At 33.6% G+C, this 17765-nt stretch overlaps 1 protein-coding gene across 8 annotated transcripts in view; it reads right to left on the bottom strand.

The window, feature by feature from the left end:
• Nucleotides 1-17765, bottom strand: part of Lmpt (four and a half LIM domains protein limpet) — a 213349-nt gene that overhangs the window by 17300 nt on the left and 178284 nt on the right. For 5 of the 8 annotated variants that reach the window (XM_014232868.3, XM_014232866.3, XM_036360413.2 and 2 more), the window contains 2 exons: nt 12204-12404; nt 10973-11147 (listed from right to left, as the gene is read on the bottom strand). In XM_014232868.3, coding sequence (XP_014088343.1) covers nt 10973-11147; nt 12204-12404 — 376 coding nt within the window. Of the gene's footprint in view, nt 1-1814; nt 1943-10972; nt 11148-12203; nt 12405-14287; nt 14811-17765 lie in introns of those variants that run through there. The other 3 variants (XM_014232869.3, XM_036360417.2, XM_014232872.3) reach the window with 3 other exon arrangements.

Raw genomic sequence — 17765 nt, 5'->3', positions numbered from 1 at the left:
GGCTGCGTGTCTTACATGCAAAGCATGCATAATTTAGCAAAATACTTGCGAAATTCCAAATCAAACACGAGAAAATTGCCTTATTAATGCGAAGACAAATTTGTTACAGTCGTTAATTTCGAACGGAGCCACCGATTTTCTGGAATTCTTGCATGCAGATGATTACTTATACGCAATGGTGGCCAACGAACCGCAAACGCTGATAACCTTATCACTGACGAGCCTTAGTAAATGGAGTATAATTGAGCGTTGTAGATAAGGGAACTTCTCCTACTTCAAAATACGAAAAAACTTTTCTGTCAAGAATACAACAACACAAATGCCGTGCATTGCATACCACCGTCCAGTGGCAGTTTTAAAGAATAATTCAAGCGATATTTCGTGAAGATATCTCGTAAAATTAAAATGTTTTCATACAAAGATTGGATTTTGATCGATCATTTTGCATGGCAGCTATGTATATATTATATTGATCCGATATCGGCGGTTCTGGCACATGGGCAGTTTGCTGTAGAGAAAAAGTTCTGTGTAAAATTTCAGAACGATATCTCAAAAGCTGAGGGGCTAGTTCGCTTATACATCTAATTCTGTTTTTACACGGTTTTGATTTAACACGGTTCGAAAATTAAAAAAATGTAATTTCTTACATAATTTTATTTCATTTAGCACGAACCAAAATTTATTTCCCCATTTGTGCATACAAGTACATTTGAATTGTGTCAAATTTTGTAAGTTATCAATGCAATCAAACGTGCTTGGCAAAAACATTTTTGATAATCAAATTTGTTTTACCAACGTAACATTCAATTTAACTTTAACGCTTAAGATAAAAGGTAAGCCAAAAAATATTTAATATTCATTCAGTTATTATTAGCTGTTTTACATAATGGTTATTAGTTCCTGAACTTGCCATGAACTTGTATTTAGTTTACATTACTTTTAAGCTTTGAGTGCATATCTTATTCTACTCAATAACTATGCTTGCGTAAAAATATTGTTGTTAAATTTGTATTAGAAATAAGAGGAGCAATCGCACGACGACGTTAATTCGTCAGTTGATAATTTTTATGAGTATTTCTTTTCTATAAGACTGGGGAACTATCATACTAACGACAATAAACGTTCTGTTCAACATATCGAGAACTGTCGTAATTAGTAATTTTTTGAAGTTGCCACACTATTGAAAATCATTATAAAATTCTTTCACAGTTAAAAGTTTTACCGAAACGAATTACCAACCAAACGCAAAAAGATAGAGTACATTATTTTTTTTTCTTTTTTTTCAACAATATTCCCAAATTTTTTTCGCTAGCCTCAACAATTGCTCTTATTTCAATTATTTTGTGTTCACCATATGAATTCAATTGAACTAAAATTTTTAATTAACCATTAGCGTTTAATGAGATAATTTTTCTGACACTGATTGTCGTTTTCGAGCAAAAAATGAACAACAGGTGAAATTTATTAATCCTTTTCAAGTTTTTATTTCCGCTGGCGTTTTCACACTGCACCTTCCGAAAGGTAAAGCAAGCTGAACAAAGAAATGTTTATTGTTTTGTAAAAAAAACTGTAATTCTTCAAATATCCGAAGCAAGAATTGCGAACGGTTAAAAATATTTACAACAGAAGCGCTTTGAAAAATACTAGACTCGTTTTTTATTGGCTTTTTATATGATTTTCAAACACCCGTAAAAAAATTGGAAATTCTCTTGAAATTGACCACTAGCGCATTTATTTAAACTCATTCAAATATTTTCCGCGCGGACGAAACTTTCATTCACGAAAATATAGAAAAAATATTTCAGAAAAAATACTGTTATTTGCTGCCGTAGCATTCCAAACACGTTGAGCGTTGTTTTGTTACTGAAGTGAGCTTGAATTGTGCTGTCATGGAACTGCCGTTCGCTCGAATAGCCAAGCGTGGAGCGGAAATGGGGAACAAAGTAGCAAGGTAAATAAATAACAAAATTAATGTGTTCGAGTTTTCGCAACCGAAGCAGTCAACACATTGCTTGACTCTTTTCAGTACTGCGCGGCAAGTGGGGCTTCTGGTTCTGCCTTTCTCTGCTTACATAACGTTGCTATGATCGCCACTAGTAGCTGAGTAGACGAAGCACTGCCCGAGAGCAATGCCTATCAAATCCACCGAAAAACTCTCTCGACTTAAACTTTTCATTTTGTTTTGCTAACGCTTCCAGCTTGATCGGCGTTGAGCTTGTGAGTCTAAGTAGTAGTAGAGCGAACTCGTAGAGTAAAAATCTTAGTATAAATAACGCTGTCAAGTCTTTCAGAGAGCTTTCTTTCAAAAATCCATATTATGCTCTCTGAATTTAAATGGCCCCACAAACACAAAATGCATTACTTTTAAACCGTTAAATTAGGAACAGAGGGCGCAATCGATATCATCTTCAGGTTGAAGCTTTGAAGTGTTTAATGTATAAATTGTATTAAAATACAAGAATATGTCAATAGGCATATTAAAAAAAATAAAATTGAAACAAAGATTACTTTAATTATAAGGCAAAGATGGAAACATAAATAAGATAAGAATGCTTTCCATGTATACATAGTCCGCCCGGACTATGAAACCTGCCTTGTGAAAGATAGTTTTCCTTCTGATCTCATCAAAACTGCTCAAAGTTACTAGTAGCAAATGGAAAAAACCTGTTAGAGAATTTTTGATGAAAGCTATTCAACTTAAAATACACAATACGGGCCGTCAATGTCTGGTTAATATTATCCTTAATCGCTGGTAGCTTAACTGGATGATAGCATTAACTGACAGAACCGTTTTCACGAAGTTGCAGTTAGCTGATCTACAGATAGTTCGATTATTGTGATTGCGTAGGGAAAACAGTTCACAAAACTTGCACTGTGAACATGCAAAACTGTGTAAACGTCATGAGTCATGTATGGGGATGTTCAGACGAGGACTCTTTTTGCCGTCCAAACCGGTTTTCGTAGGCGAGGGGACGAAGAAAAAAGACGAAGATGCCGTGCTGCTTTGCTTGGGTGGCACGCTTTATGCTTTTTTCCGTAACAGCTCTTTGCTAAGCAATTTGGCATTACTTTTCATATTGAATTTCTTTTCATGGTGGCAACAGCGCTCGGTTTAAAAGGAATATTTACCTTATGTTCGGATATTTAAGGGTTATTACCCTTTTTTTGTATGTAATATGCATATATGAATGCAAATATGCTTAATAAATAATAACAATGAGCGACAAAATAATCCGAGTCTGAACTCCGTCTATGCCTATAGATTTTACAGCTGATAGCTGTAATTTCATGTTCTGGTTAGAAACTAACCAAAACTCTTTCTTTCGGTAAAGTTTACCAGAACTTAACTGACAGATAGTTGCTAACCAGATATTGAGAAAACCTAATTTCAACATATAGCTGATAAAGTTCTGGTTAACCGCTTAACTAGACATTGAAAAACGGCTTACAACAAGCGCAAGGCTGAACGTCGAGCTCGTATACTATACATCTTTTCAGTTACAATTATAACTCTTTTTTATACAATTTATGCTTCTGTCAATCGAATCTATTCTGAAGAGTCTCGATACGTGTATGTAAACATTAAATAACATTGAAATGTAACCAATTTAGTTGGTTAGATGTTTCAACTCAGTTCAATTCTTATTAGAAACGTACTGAAAGAGAAATGTGTTTTTCGTTGAAATAAGCGCTTAGTCATAGGGCTAAAACAAAGTGTTATATATCGTCTGGGGCGTTACTAATAAAAACGATCATATTTAGGTGAAAAAAAATTGATTAATGATTCATGAAATGCCATTGCCTGACTTAAAAATAACTGCTGGATGCACGAAAGAGGTCTTTATAGTGGTTTAAAAAACACGACGTTGTATGCCACTCATAGAATTGATTTTCCCGATTTTACAACAAATATTATATGGACGTTTGATTCCAAAAAATTTAGCATATGTCCCCTTGTTTCAAAAGCAAGATGTAAGCCAAACGAAAATCTCTGACTATTGACGAGCTCAAGGCCTTTGGGCTGAAATTAACACTATAATTCGTAAAAAAAATTGCTGTAATCAATAAACACCTATTGGTTGATCTTCAATTCGAAAATTAGTGAAAAACTAAAAGGCTAAATTGAACAAAATGAAAACTTATTCGCTACTCTAAAACGTTTGACGAATCGAAGACAGCTATACGTGTACTATGTAACAATATGGTATTGTACATATACACAACTGATGCAGAGAAACTGGCGGGAAAAGCTCCTATTCAAAAAAACATATATGTAAACTACTTATGGTATCATTGATCATATATTTTTATATACGGAAAAATCTACACAATACTTATATAAGTGCACTCTTTTAAGCACACTAAGAATGTTTGGGTGTATGATGCCAAGTACAAGCTGGTTGGATGTGGGCCGTTTGAAGTGAACTTGAATTGCAGCACTACGGAGTGTATTTATTGTTGTCATTGTATTTCGTCAATAACAACAACTGCATCTAATATGCGATAATGAATTTATAACCTTCCAGGCATTTAAGAGGCAACAAGCATCAACATTTTGAGAACGCCCAATACCGAATATTTGCTTACAAGTTGCTGGCAAGCGAGATGAAAGGCTGTGCGTACAAGTGCCACAACAGTTACATAAACTACTACAAACACTCACACAAATCTAAAAAACTCATATCCATGTGTGTATGCCTGTGTGTGTAGCAGCTGGTAAAGGTTGCCTGTACTTTGGCGTTCATTGGCACTGCGTTGGTGTTGTTGACCAGCAACCTTTGTGTTGCGTGTGTGTGCATGCAGCTTGAGATGAATAATTTACTGTTGTACCAAAAGGGTTTAACAACATTTTATTTGATTTATGTGTACAGTTATTGACAAATTCCTAAAACAAATATTGAGCGACATTTTTAATAAGCGTGGGCTCTCTCAGCTTGTCAAAAAGTTGGCTATTTATTTGACGTAAAAGTGTAAATCAAGTATTCAATAAGGAAAATTATGCGTTGACTATAGACAATAAAACTATATATTGAAAACACATTATCATCAAGCTGCATGGTTTGAGACTAATCACCCAATGCATGGATGAAGCCAAATACCTTTAAATTTATCAGATTGGTTTGAAGTTTTAGCGTTTTTTGTAAAATAAAATATTATTCTTTTGTATAAAAATTGGATTTTATTGTTCGTTGTTGTTATCAAGGATTTTCCAAATTTTCGATGCCATTTTTGTGTTAAAAGGCAATGTGCTTTAAAATCGGCCTCAACTTCGGCGATACTCTTTATGTCGTCACTAAATTTGTTTTCAGTGAGCATTTCTTTGAAATCTGGGAAGATGAAGAACTCGCTGTGATCAGATCCGGATATCCTACGACACTCAAACACTCAGCGTGACGATTTAGTCATGCCCGTCTGTCTGTCTGTGAACTAGTGAATTAAATCCTCAGTTTTGGAGATATCGATCTAAAATTTTGCGCACGTCATTTTCTGTTTAAGCAGCTGATCATTTGTTGGAACCATCGATATCAGACTACTATAGCATATAGATGCCATAAAAATTGAACGATGGAAATCAAGTGATTGTGTGGAAAAATTTAAACTTGTGAAGGGTATTATAGCTTCGGTGCTCCCGAAGTTAACGTTTTTCTTGCGTTTTATTTATCAACTACCATTACCAATTTAATAATTTATCAAAATTGATCTCCCACAAAATCGTTGAGCCTTTAAAAATAATATAGAATATGAATATGAGGCTTGCACTGGGACCTAGGGTCTATTGTGGTAATATTCAAAAAGTTTAAATCGAAATCTCAAATAGTTTTTGAGTTACAGCTTTCTAAGTGTAGCCGCTCAGTTCGATCAGCTCACCAGTTTATCTTCAAACGCGTATTTCTTAGAATTATATTTTTCAAATTTGTTTTACTTATTACTTGAAAACAAACGATTCGATCACTATCAATATTTTTCTGCATGTTCTGTATATAAGTAGTTTTCCATACAATTAAAAATTGAATTTGACAGGCCAAAAACCACCAAATTTTGGGTAAAATTCACTGCAGCAGTGGAGCTCCTTTTTATTTTAGCGCTGCAAGCGATCTTATGAAACTCGAAAAATATTTACTTTTTTCTACGGAAACTTAAAATTTTAAGTAATTAATACAGTATTTTTTTTTTAAAATTTGAATGTGAAAATAAATCAAATCTGCTAAAGGTATCGACTTTAACTGCATGAATGTCAATGTTTTCCATTTCTTTCTGCTTTATTTTACGAATTGCTGCACCAAATTGAGCAATGTTGTCAAATGCTTTAAACAGTCATTCTCAAAAATGTAAACATAGAGATGTTGCCACACGCATTATAAAATGGTATTATAGTTGTAGAGGAAGTACACCAGCAGTTATATACCAGTCGCCTTACATCATATAGTTCTTAAATTGTCGACAGCCAAATTTTTTTACATTCATATTAGTTGGTCGATTCGCAAATATTTTATGTCGATAATAATATGTGGAGGAATTCAGTGAAAGATAGATTCATAATTAACGTTGAAATCGTTTCGGTTATATAATAATTGATTAGTAATCTTTAAGCGTGTATACATTCATAGTATATACATACATGCAAGTACATATATACATACATATGTAATCTCGCAAAACCGTTGTACAAAATACACTCGTATATTTATGTGTCTTCATTTTCAGGCTTTAGTCAATTCCTAAAATTAGAATTTGTTCTCCCCAACAAAAAATGTAATGTGTGAAAATATAGTTATAATAAAGTTTTTATTATTTCGCCGCTGCTAAGGTATGTAAAACAGGCATATGCACACAGCTTCATACATAAATGTACTCATATAACTGTTTACAAAGTTGGCTAGCCAGCCAAATAGTTTTAATGTGGAAGGTGTTTACGATTTCATTAAATGCACAGATAATAATTCGAAACAAATAAGCAGACAAATTATGTTAAATATGCTAAAATTTGCAAATAATTTCCATTTCAGTTCAAATAAAACCTTCCGAGGCACACCTACGGCGAATAATCGCAGCAGCTAGTATATGTGTGTGGTATGTTTGGGGTGAGCAAATTTAGAAGGACGATGAAATGTAAACGTCTTGCCAACGCAAATATTATTATTTTGGTAAATTATTTGTACACACCGCCGTGTTTAATGTGCATAACTAAATACTTAAATTCGAAATGTGTGAATATGGCTGCGGGTACATATTCTATAAAGATATTTTCATATGTTACAAAAACTGCAAAAAGTGCACAGTTTGTGTTTTGGCTGAATCGACAAGAAGCCACTACAGTTTTTCAGAATATAATAAATAATAGTGTATACATTTTTTTTATTACAAACATTTTTTTATAGATTTTCAAAACATAAAGTTTGAAATAAATTATATTTGTTTATAAAAAATGTAAGCCTCGAAATTAAGAGGTTCCTAAAATGATGCTTATAGCAAAAAGAAGAATTTCTCCATAAAAGAAGGAAGCTCAACACAATTGCGCATGCGTCAGAGAACATGATAGCGAGTGCTACCAGCTTGCTTGAACAACTTTCATTGTTCGTTCCATTCAATACTCTCCAACGCTTGGCGAATGAAAGACAATTATTAAGACTTCTATTGCGAAAAAAGTATACTTTAATGAATGCATATGTGAAAATATGTACTTAAAAAACTTTTTAATACGCTTACTACTATTTGAAATTGGAGTTTTGCCTAATCTATTCGCAATCTGCCTGTTTAGCTGTCATAGCAAAGTTTTTCCTAAAGGTTTGGAGTCGGATAATATTAAAACACTAATTGGAGTAGATTAAAATGTTTGGCAATGTAATCAAATAAACGATAATTTGACATCCATTTATTGGTAATTTTTATGTCCCTCTTAAATCGAGCAACTGCGATAAGCAACAAATATAATGGTTAAGTGAGTTTCCGGTTATAAAAAAATACGCTGTAATTCGATTGCCAGTATAAAAAATATCGACAAAGACAAGTGGAAATCCCTAACTTCAACATCTTAAATACCTCATTATACTTAATCTACTGCGCAAAACTGAACAATTGGCATTTAATCACTAAGTCTGTTGTTTAGACATTTAAGGCAAAATTAGCGATTTTTATTTCTCAGCGACGTTTGACAGGTGACAGTTGACAATTTAATTTGAGATTTCAGGCACTGCGATCGTTTCAGTTTTATGTCGCTGGCTGATTTGCTTTAGCCCGTATAAACCTACACTTAGTACACAGTCATATTTATATTAAGTGGGCTTACCACAACTATTTAGGCGGGGTGAATGTACACACATGCCTAAATACATAGTCGTAAATACTAGCGCATATGTCGTCTGGCATAGCAATCAATGTCTAGTGCTATATTTTTCAACGGCAAACAAATTGTTAGCATATAAACAATTCAATTTAGGAATGCTAAGTAGATATGCATGTATGTATGCACATATATTAAAATACCTATTAATTATGGGTAAAATATATTCAAATTACGCTCGAGCCGAGTGGAACAGACCAAAACAAGTGTGCCCGTGTTTCACTGGGTAGGTTGCCTGCGCGATTGCAGATACGTTTAAGGGTTCTTGATTTAATTAGAACTTAGGAATAATACTACAATGAAAGCAGAAAGGGTATTGTCAACCAAAATAAAATCATTAATGATAATACTTTTCTTTAATACGAATCACTTTTTTAGTTAAAAAGTAATAGGTCCCAAGTCGACTAACTGAAATTACATGAGTAAAACAAATACCGAAAACATACATAAATAATTATTGAAAAGATATTAAAGAAGTGACGTCAAGAGCAGCACAATTTATGGCTTTTGTATTTTAATGTTCATCCACGATTTATAATGTTTTAATGACTGGTTCTGCGCCTTTACCATATGTAAACTTGGACACATGTTCCTCTGTTCCTGTTATATGCGTATGAATCACGCTACAAATCGCATGGCACCATAGATTCTCTGTTATATTCAGCAGAATTGTGTGGGTTCAATGGGGTTTCGAAAGATTTGAAATAATCAATGTCATAATACAAAAAAATTGCTCACAGAAATATATTATATATAAGAGAAGTATGTATGTAAGTATGTATTTGCATTTTACTATATATCACTAACAGGTGTGCTTAGACAGCAACGACTGCAATATGTACCCCTAATTTTAAATTATTTTATATCTTTGGCTCATATTATATTGAATATATTATTTGGCTCTGCCAGCCATTTGTGCCTTTTAGTGAATGCCTTTTTGTAAATGCTAATGTGAGTATGAGGAAAAACAAAAATACTGATGTATGTAACTCTGTCCAGACCGAAATTTGAACTGCTTGATATAATTTAACATATCTACCTATAGAAACTTACATACCTATATACCTACATACCTATGTTTTCGCAAGAGAAAGTTTGTCATGAATGGCAAACAGCTTGTTGGAAATTAATGCATTTATTGAGCTCAGCTCGAAAGAAATCAAATTTATAGATACTCATAGTTTAGTTGTGAAGGGATGAATTTGGCTCAATTTTAAATTTTGTATTAAGTTGTTGGGAAGGTTAAATTTTGTCCATGTAAAGGATTCATTTGACGTATACGTAAACTAGCTAATTAATCAATATACCTATGAGCTTCCATTATCAGGAGATTTTTTGTATATACGTAGTAACACTATTTTTGTAAACTTATAATGCAACTAAAACTATGAGTAATTTATCTAATACAAATATGAAGGTTAGTTCCCACATCTGATGGAGAATAATTGCAAGCGATTATTTATTCTAGTATAAAAAATGAACACGCTTCTTTCTATACACTTTTAAGTCTTCCATCACCAGTTAAACTCAGGATACAAATGGCTCCAGTGACATACTTATGCGGCATATAGATAAAAGGCCTATAACAATATGCCACATGGCGCTTAATGGCTGATTATATGGTGTGAATCTCCACCTAAATGGGATCTAGACAAAGTGGAGATACATATGTATGTCTAAACATATAGATATATGTGTTCGTTTTACATATACCACAGATATGGAAAACCATCAAATATGAAAAAAATTAGTAAGAAAAGTGTTGAAATTATTTGAAGACTAATAAAATGACTGCGACCAATTCATAAACACCAGAAATCCGAAAAGTCGAAAAAGTAGATGAAATTGTTTTGTGTTTTCATTTAGGCAGCTGTAAAGTACTCCAATGCATTTTACACATATAACTACATACATGCCAAATACTTTCGTATGGCGTTGCAGAATGTCGAATGTCACGCTGACCAAAATCCAAAGTGGTGCGCAATAGTTCTTGGGCCACCAAAAATGAGCAACTGCCGCTTATGGCGCACGCACATACACAGTGAGTACAAAAATGTAAGCGTATATAGTTGGTGATACGCAAAGACAGCTACTAAGCTCGAAATTTGTATTCACATGTGTGAGCGGGGAGTTATCGATTGGGAGTTGGTGGACCAGTTAGCCAATTGGCATGAATAACTGGCGACTGAGCGACAAAGTAGACTCGCAGCAATTTATGTTTGTGGAGCAGAATTGAGACAGCCAGGCAGGCAACTGTGCAACTCAAGCATTTATATCGTTTTGGTGTGCCTGATTGCATGTCGGTAATTAATTGCCGGAGGAGCCAAATAAAACTCAATATGCCAGTGACATATAGACGCAGATCGTTTCATCTGCAGTCTCAGGAAAGTGGTTAAATGGTGTAGATATGGAAAATACATAAACTAGTTTTGGGCTACAGTCGGGTTAAGTTGTTATTTTCAGTTATTTTTTTATATTTGATTGTAATAAATTACAGCGCTTTCCAAACGGTAGCTGGCGGTTTGATTGGCGATGCCGAAAAGTATGCAACGATTTTGATAATTCTTAGAATTCTGATGGAATAGTTCCCATTTGTCAGTAATTTGTTAGTGGCTTTGTGGCTTGACTCACCTGCTCGGAACACCTCGCCGCAGCCATCGCAACGCGAAGCAAATTGGGCGTCGTAGCAAGTGCCACAGTAGATCTTATCGGCCTTCGCACCAAATTGTTTATCCACCAGCGACAAATGGCACTTGAAACAAAGGAAGCAGGCCTCGTGCCAATGCTTGTCTTTGTAGGAAAGATCCTGAAAGAAAATAAAGAAAGAAAAGGCAAATGGTATTTATTTGTTTTATTCAATATTAGTATGTAATAATTTAGTAAATTAAATATATATATATATATATTTTTTTTTTTGTTGCAATTTTTGATTGTAAAAACAGGTTAGAAGCGACGGTATTTTTCCTAAAAACTTACACCTATCATTATCACTTTTAGAAAGTAATTCTACATCCCTTGTATTCCGTTACTCATGTCTTATGTAAAGCAAAGATATTTCCATTTCTTTATTTACTTTATTTTACAGTGAGTTTCTACGAAAAACTAATCGCCATGGCAAACAAAGAGCAGTCGAATAAAATATTGGATATTCGAAACTTTGTAGTAAAGAATCCCTTTTTTAGACATGTGGTTTCCAAGAGTAAAAAACATGCATATAGTTAATGTTAAACACAATAATTTAGCATTATTATAAAGATATGGGTTTGCCATTATGTTTTAAAAATGATATCGGGCAAGTGATCGCCAAAGCTGGCCCGATTAAATTCCAGACGAGGAAAACATAACCATTTATTAGTAATAAATTTGCACAATTTGCAAAAGTTGTTCTAGAGTAAGTCTGTTCATTATGAAATTGCAAACTGAAGCCAAAGTAGCGAAGCAAAACCTCTGTGGGTCAATATCATTAAATATATAAGTTTCATAAAAGTTGCTCACTTGTTAAAATATTACTTGTAAAAGCAACAACAAAGTTACAAGTCTTGTTTGAGACATTTTATACTATTTGTTTAAAAAATAGATTTTCCCGTGTTCATCTGCTTCTTTATCTTATTGAAAATTGCAATTTTCAAATTTTGTAGGGGATATTTCTTGAAAACAACACAACAACACATATTTCATTTGAAATGACATTTACTTCCTTTGAAACTAAAATAATCGTCTAGGTAAAGTATGCAGTGAGGCCTTTAAGCTGTGAATAAATTAGAAGACGTTTCTAATTTAGAATTAGTTATCAAATCTGTTTTCATTTCTCATCTAAGTTTTCTGATATTTAATTGTGTTTTAAAAAATGCTGCTAACTCACCTTGGAATCGATTCCGATAATCTTGTTGCACTCTTCGCACGTATTGGCGAACACGTTCTCGTAGCACTTGATGCAGTAAGGATGGTCGTCGCGTATGACGTAACGCTGTCCAGTTAGACTCTCGTCACACTGCCAACAACAGAAATGGCCGGAGTGCCAATCCTTGTCCATGGCCTTCGTGTATTCCCCACTGAAAATCAACTGAAAAAGAAGCAAATTTTCGGGTAAGTTAAAATAGATCGCCCAGCGACTTCGCGGCAGTAAAATGTACTGTTGTGTAAAATGTATGTATGTATGCTTGTAATGCACTTCGTTGTCTGTACTATAAACTTTCTCATTTAATGCATGATGTGCATGTTGTATTAGTGTGTGTATTTATTGGAGTATATTTGAGTATTTTGTTAACCTTTTGTGATTAGTGGAGTTACCAAATTTGTTTGTAAGGTAAGTAGTTTTGTGCAGTGTAACATTTTTCAAAACAATTCTGTATGTGGCAACAAGTGTTTGTTGTATTTGTATTTTTGTAAATTATACTCAATAAAAGCACTTTTTCATGTTTTTGCAAATATTCCTTTTATTGTTAAATGTGGCTTGGTTGTTGTAAATTACACTTATAAAAGCTTGATTGTTGTACCTTTTGCGTAAATCAGGGAGTAAGTGAGTACATGTGTCGTTTTGTTTGTGCCAAATGCATAGCTCGAGTATTTTTGAAGTGCTTCAGGTCTTTCAGATATTTTCATATATTTTCTCGTGTGTTTTGCTCTAGTTCTTAACCTAAGTAATCGCCTAAAGTTTCTTAGAGTAACCACAAAAGTCTGCGATCGGTTTGCAGATACATACTATGTACATATATATGTATGTATGTATGTTTGTATATTATATGTAGATTACATGTTCTGTTTAGTTCTGCAGACTTTTACGTTTGTGTTTGTGAGCAACATTTCCCTAAAGCATCGCGGCTATTTCGAAATTTATTTATGCTTATTAAAAACCCATCAATAATTCGGTTTCAGATGGAAGCAGCATTTGTTTAGACTATGATCGAATATATTTTTAGTTTAGATTTTTCCATTAAGCACGCGACTGATATTTTGCGCAAAAACCCTTCTGTAAGTTTTCTCTTATCTGAATAAAAACGCAATACATATTATATAATTGTAGAAGAGAACTGAAATAAAAATATTCTAGTAAAGAAAGTGGATATTAAAAAAATACCTTCTACTTTTGAAATTTTCAATGAAAATGAATCACGATTATTAATCGTTTTGAAGACTTAACTTCAACCTGTTTAAAATATGTAATATTTACCACTTCTCTAAATTATTTTTCGGAATAATCACATTTTATAATTAATACATATTTACTTTTGATTGTAAAGAGTATTATTCCAGTTTGCAATAATTTAGTGAAAACAAGATGTTTGAAAAAAAAAATTATTATATATACAGTAGATCGTTTATAAAACATATTAAAATTTGTGTATACCAGTTATTATTTATATTAGTAATTATTAAAAAAAAATCTTAATCGTCTATTAAAAAAATATCAAAATTCCAATTATGTTTCTTCATAATTAATAAATTCCAATAAAATTATGTAAGCTTTAGTTTCGAAGTATTATTCTACTTATACATATATTTAAAACCAAATGCAACATATTTTGTATAATTTATATTTGGCTAAAATTTTGGTATAATAAAGTTTCTACAAATAGAGAAATAATTTGTTGCTGTCACCCTCTTTTGCTCCCAACTCTTTTATGGTTATATTTGTTATCCTGAAATCGAGTATGAGTTACAAAATTTTCTTTTTTTGAAGTTAACTAAAACAAATATTTTAAAAACTTCCCCCAAACCAGTCGTTAGACTTCAAAAATAAATTGCATTTTATATTTAAAATCTCTTTAAAAAAAGCAAAATTCATTAACTTTTTAAAATCGCGTTAATACTTTTAATTTCTGCAGTGTCTCAAATCAAAATGTATTAAAATTTAGAGCAACAAAAATACTCCAAAAAAAAAAATTCACTCTCTTTCTCCAATTTCGTTTGCATATGCACTGTGCCACAAAACAAGACGACACATACCCCTTCTCCTCATTTTGATCGGTTTGCTCAACTTCGGTTATTTGAACTTCAGATTCGTGTCGTTTTGTTGTTTTCTTAACTTTCTTCGTTTTCTTCGTTTCCGAAACGGTTTGCATAATTTCCACGTCTGCCATATTTTTCCAAGTTTTTACCGCTCACTTCTTATTTGTTTCTAAACTTAATTCCCTGACAATTAATCAACCGAAAATAAATAAACCGTCCGATATAAATGGCAGTGACAGTGTGTGTCGAACGAGCGCGTTTGTACGAGTAGAACTTTCGAAACCGTTTCACCGCCTAGTGAGTTCGAATGAATGTACCAAATGTATTTCCGTGCACGCCGATTGACCGACTGAACTTCAGCTGTACGATTCGGTTGAGAATCGCCCGTTTCTCAATCCAATTTTGCTTCCAATCCAAAATGTGTGCCGTGTGTAACTGCCGCCGATACACTTTTTGCTTTCCGCTTTTCCGACTGCAATTTCGAGATTCTTCAATGCTTTTAACTTGGCCAAGTCAAAATATGAACTGTAGCCGTGTATGAGTAAGAAAATGCCAATATTGAAACGATGTGTTTTTTCGAAATGTTTCAATATTAAAAGTGCGCAAGCATTCACACACACCAGCACATACGCAGCGTCTGTAAAAGTGTACGAAATATTATACGCGAGAGGCTGAGTTGCAATCGTAATAATGAGTATAATGTTTCAGTTAGTGACCGACCGACGTGCCGTTATGCCCGTAGTCCTAATGTAGAAATCAGTTGTTCTCTTTTGTTTTCATTTGACCAATGTTGCCATTGCTCAATTTGTACACATGATTTTGCACACATCCAGCTTTTCAGTTATAATTTTTCATAATGTAAACACGCTCAAAACTGAAATCCAACTATTAAAAATAGTCTACCTACATATGTATGTATTCTACTGTGATTTTGAGTTAGTTTAAGAATATTTCAAATATTTTCTATGTTATTTTTTTAATTGCTACAAAATATCGAGTGTTGTAAGAGAGCAATCAGATGACTCGGTTCTAAGGGAAAAATCCATATCCCACGGTACGGACAGTAGAAGCGGTATTGAGTGTTCATTTGCAAGTATATTGCGCTCTCATAAGATAAGTCATATCAGCTGATACAGTGCACGGTTTGGCGTCGGTCACTAACTGAAACATAAGGGAAATTCTACTTTTCTCAGCGTGCATGGACTTTATGAGTGAGCCGCTAATGAATTTTCCGATCAGCTGAAACAGAAATTGCATATGTGCTCATTCATATACCGTATGTAGGCATGTATGTAAGGCTTGAGTGCTGAGAATACGTAGTTCACAGTGTTGAGAAGTTGACATCAATTGTATAAAGCAAAAAATTTGTCACGATCGATGATTCTAAACCCCTATTTCGAAAAATCAGAGCATCTCTTAGTATATAATTAAGATTTGGCGGATTTTACATTTTGAGAAGTGATTCTGATTTTATTTAGGAAGATTATTGCATGTCTTAAATTAAAATGCTAAAACTTCGAAAATGCAAGCAAAGTTAAGAGTTGGAGGTTTTTTATTATTCAGCATAACGGTATTATCGATGGTAGTTGCAAGAATTGGGAAAGGGAAATATTGGTTTCATAATTTAACAGGGTTACAAATAGTGCGTTAAATATTAAGTGAATTAAGGTTTGAATTAAAACTTTTGTTTTTTAATACCAATACCGGATTGAAACATAAAAAAATGTAAGTACCGTTTCGGGATTAAAAAAATTGGGGGAAAAAAAAATAATTTTAGAATCATCATTTTTTCGCGTTTGCGTACTTCGTGTTCAATTTTTTAAAAATTGAAAATCTTATTCTTCTTATCTTAAAAAATTTTTATCCCAATTGATTTGGATTGATTTTATTTTTTAATTTCGATGTTTTTTTTAAATTAATTTTTATAACGATGTTGGATCTAATTTTTAATCTAAAATGTTTGGGATTAGAAATTGAAAATTTTAAAGTAAAAAATGCGCAACCCTGGAAATTAATATCTCTATTATTGCGACTAAAAATATATGAAAAAAAGTTTAAATTCAAACATTTTCTTTTTTTGTATGATTTAAATGTTTCTTGTTATTTTCCCAAATATTATCCGTTACTGCACCACTGTAAGGAGATTTTAGTATTGTGTTGGTGAGCGTTCTCCCTTTGTTGTATTTATTTTTGAAGCATTTTCGTTGAAACAAAGTACACACACAGACAAGTGCAAGCCACCATATGGCCCACGGATCACAATGCATTGGAGAACAAAGATAGTTCCGAATTAAAATCATTAGTTTCTAACAGAGCAAAGAGCGCGCAAACGCCAAAAATCGCGTAAGTGGCGCACCAGTAATTGGAGTAGCTCGTCAGCAGCGGTGATGGACAGCCAGACGTAAAGCCAAGCAAACGACTGTCAATTGCGAACGGCACTGGCGGTTGACAGGCACTTTGGAATCTTTCTCCTTTCGAACCCACGGCGACCGCAGGCGTTCCACAAAAAGCATTAATTCACGCAATTTCTGTGCCAATTTCACAAATATTCACACTCACATATGTACATGCAGCATTTGTTTATGTTTGATGCGGAGCACAAACAGGAAACATATGCTATAAAAATAATATGAATTATTGGAAACTTTGATTTGTGTTGACGCACCGTGGCCACATGGGAACCGATGACCGCACCGTTCAATGAAATTATAACCAATATAAACGTAGCTTCTGTGACATAAGCATTAACGGATAATTATACATATATATATATACGAATAAATCTTCATTCATAGATGAAATTTTGAAAAATGCGATGAAAAATTTCGCATATTTTAACGGTGTTAAATATTTTAGCATAAACAAATGTTGAGAATTATTTATTCGCGGCTGAGATGTGAGTGAGAAGACATATGAATAGAACTAATTCTTCACATGCATTTATATGCTTGAAAGGTTTTCGAAAATACTGCGGCGGCACATTGCCCAATTATTAATGAAATAACATAAGTTCTACTAATGTGCATACGAATATATACATCAATATATACTGCTTAAAAGAATTGGCAAAATTTCAACGTTTTTCCTCAATCATACACAATGGAACATACCATAATAAAAAAGGGGACATGGGGAAAGGGAATTTTTGCGTAATTTTGTATACGCAACATTATGAATGTGAAGAAAGACACCGAAGCGGAATGTCCAAATTCTTAATGCATGTATTTGAAAAAACCCGAAAAGCCGCCATCAAAATCCATCTGAATCTCTCGGCACGCTTTGGTGTGTACTCTGTAGTGAAACACCTATTTTCCACGACAGCGCCACCCATCTCCGATCTCCGTTAGCTCGCCCGGCCGTTGGCCGGCATGGTGTTCGTAGTGCACACGACACGACAACAGCATCGCGACGCGCGAAATCAGATCAAGCATAAATAAGTGCCCGGTATGTGACGGGAGGCAGTTCATGAAAATTA

The sequence above is a fragment of the Bactrocera oleae genome, chromosome 6, assembly GCF_042242935.1.
Source record: "Bactrocera oleae isolate idBacOlea1 chromosome 6, idBacOlea1, whole genome shotgun sequence".
Classification (NCBI taxonomy): domain Eukaryota; kingdom Metazoa; phylum Arthropoda; class Insecta; order Diptera; family Tephritidae; genus Bactrocera; species Bactrocera oleae.
Note: the sequence above shows the minus strand (reverse complement) of the source record. Positions and strands in the feature narration are given on the sequence as shown.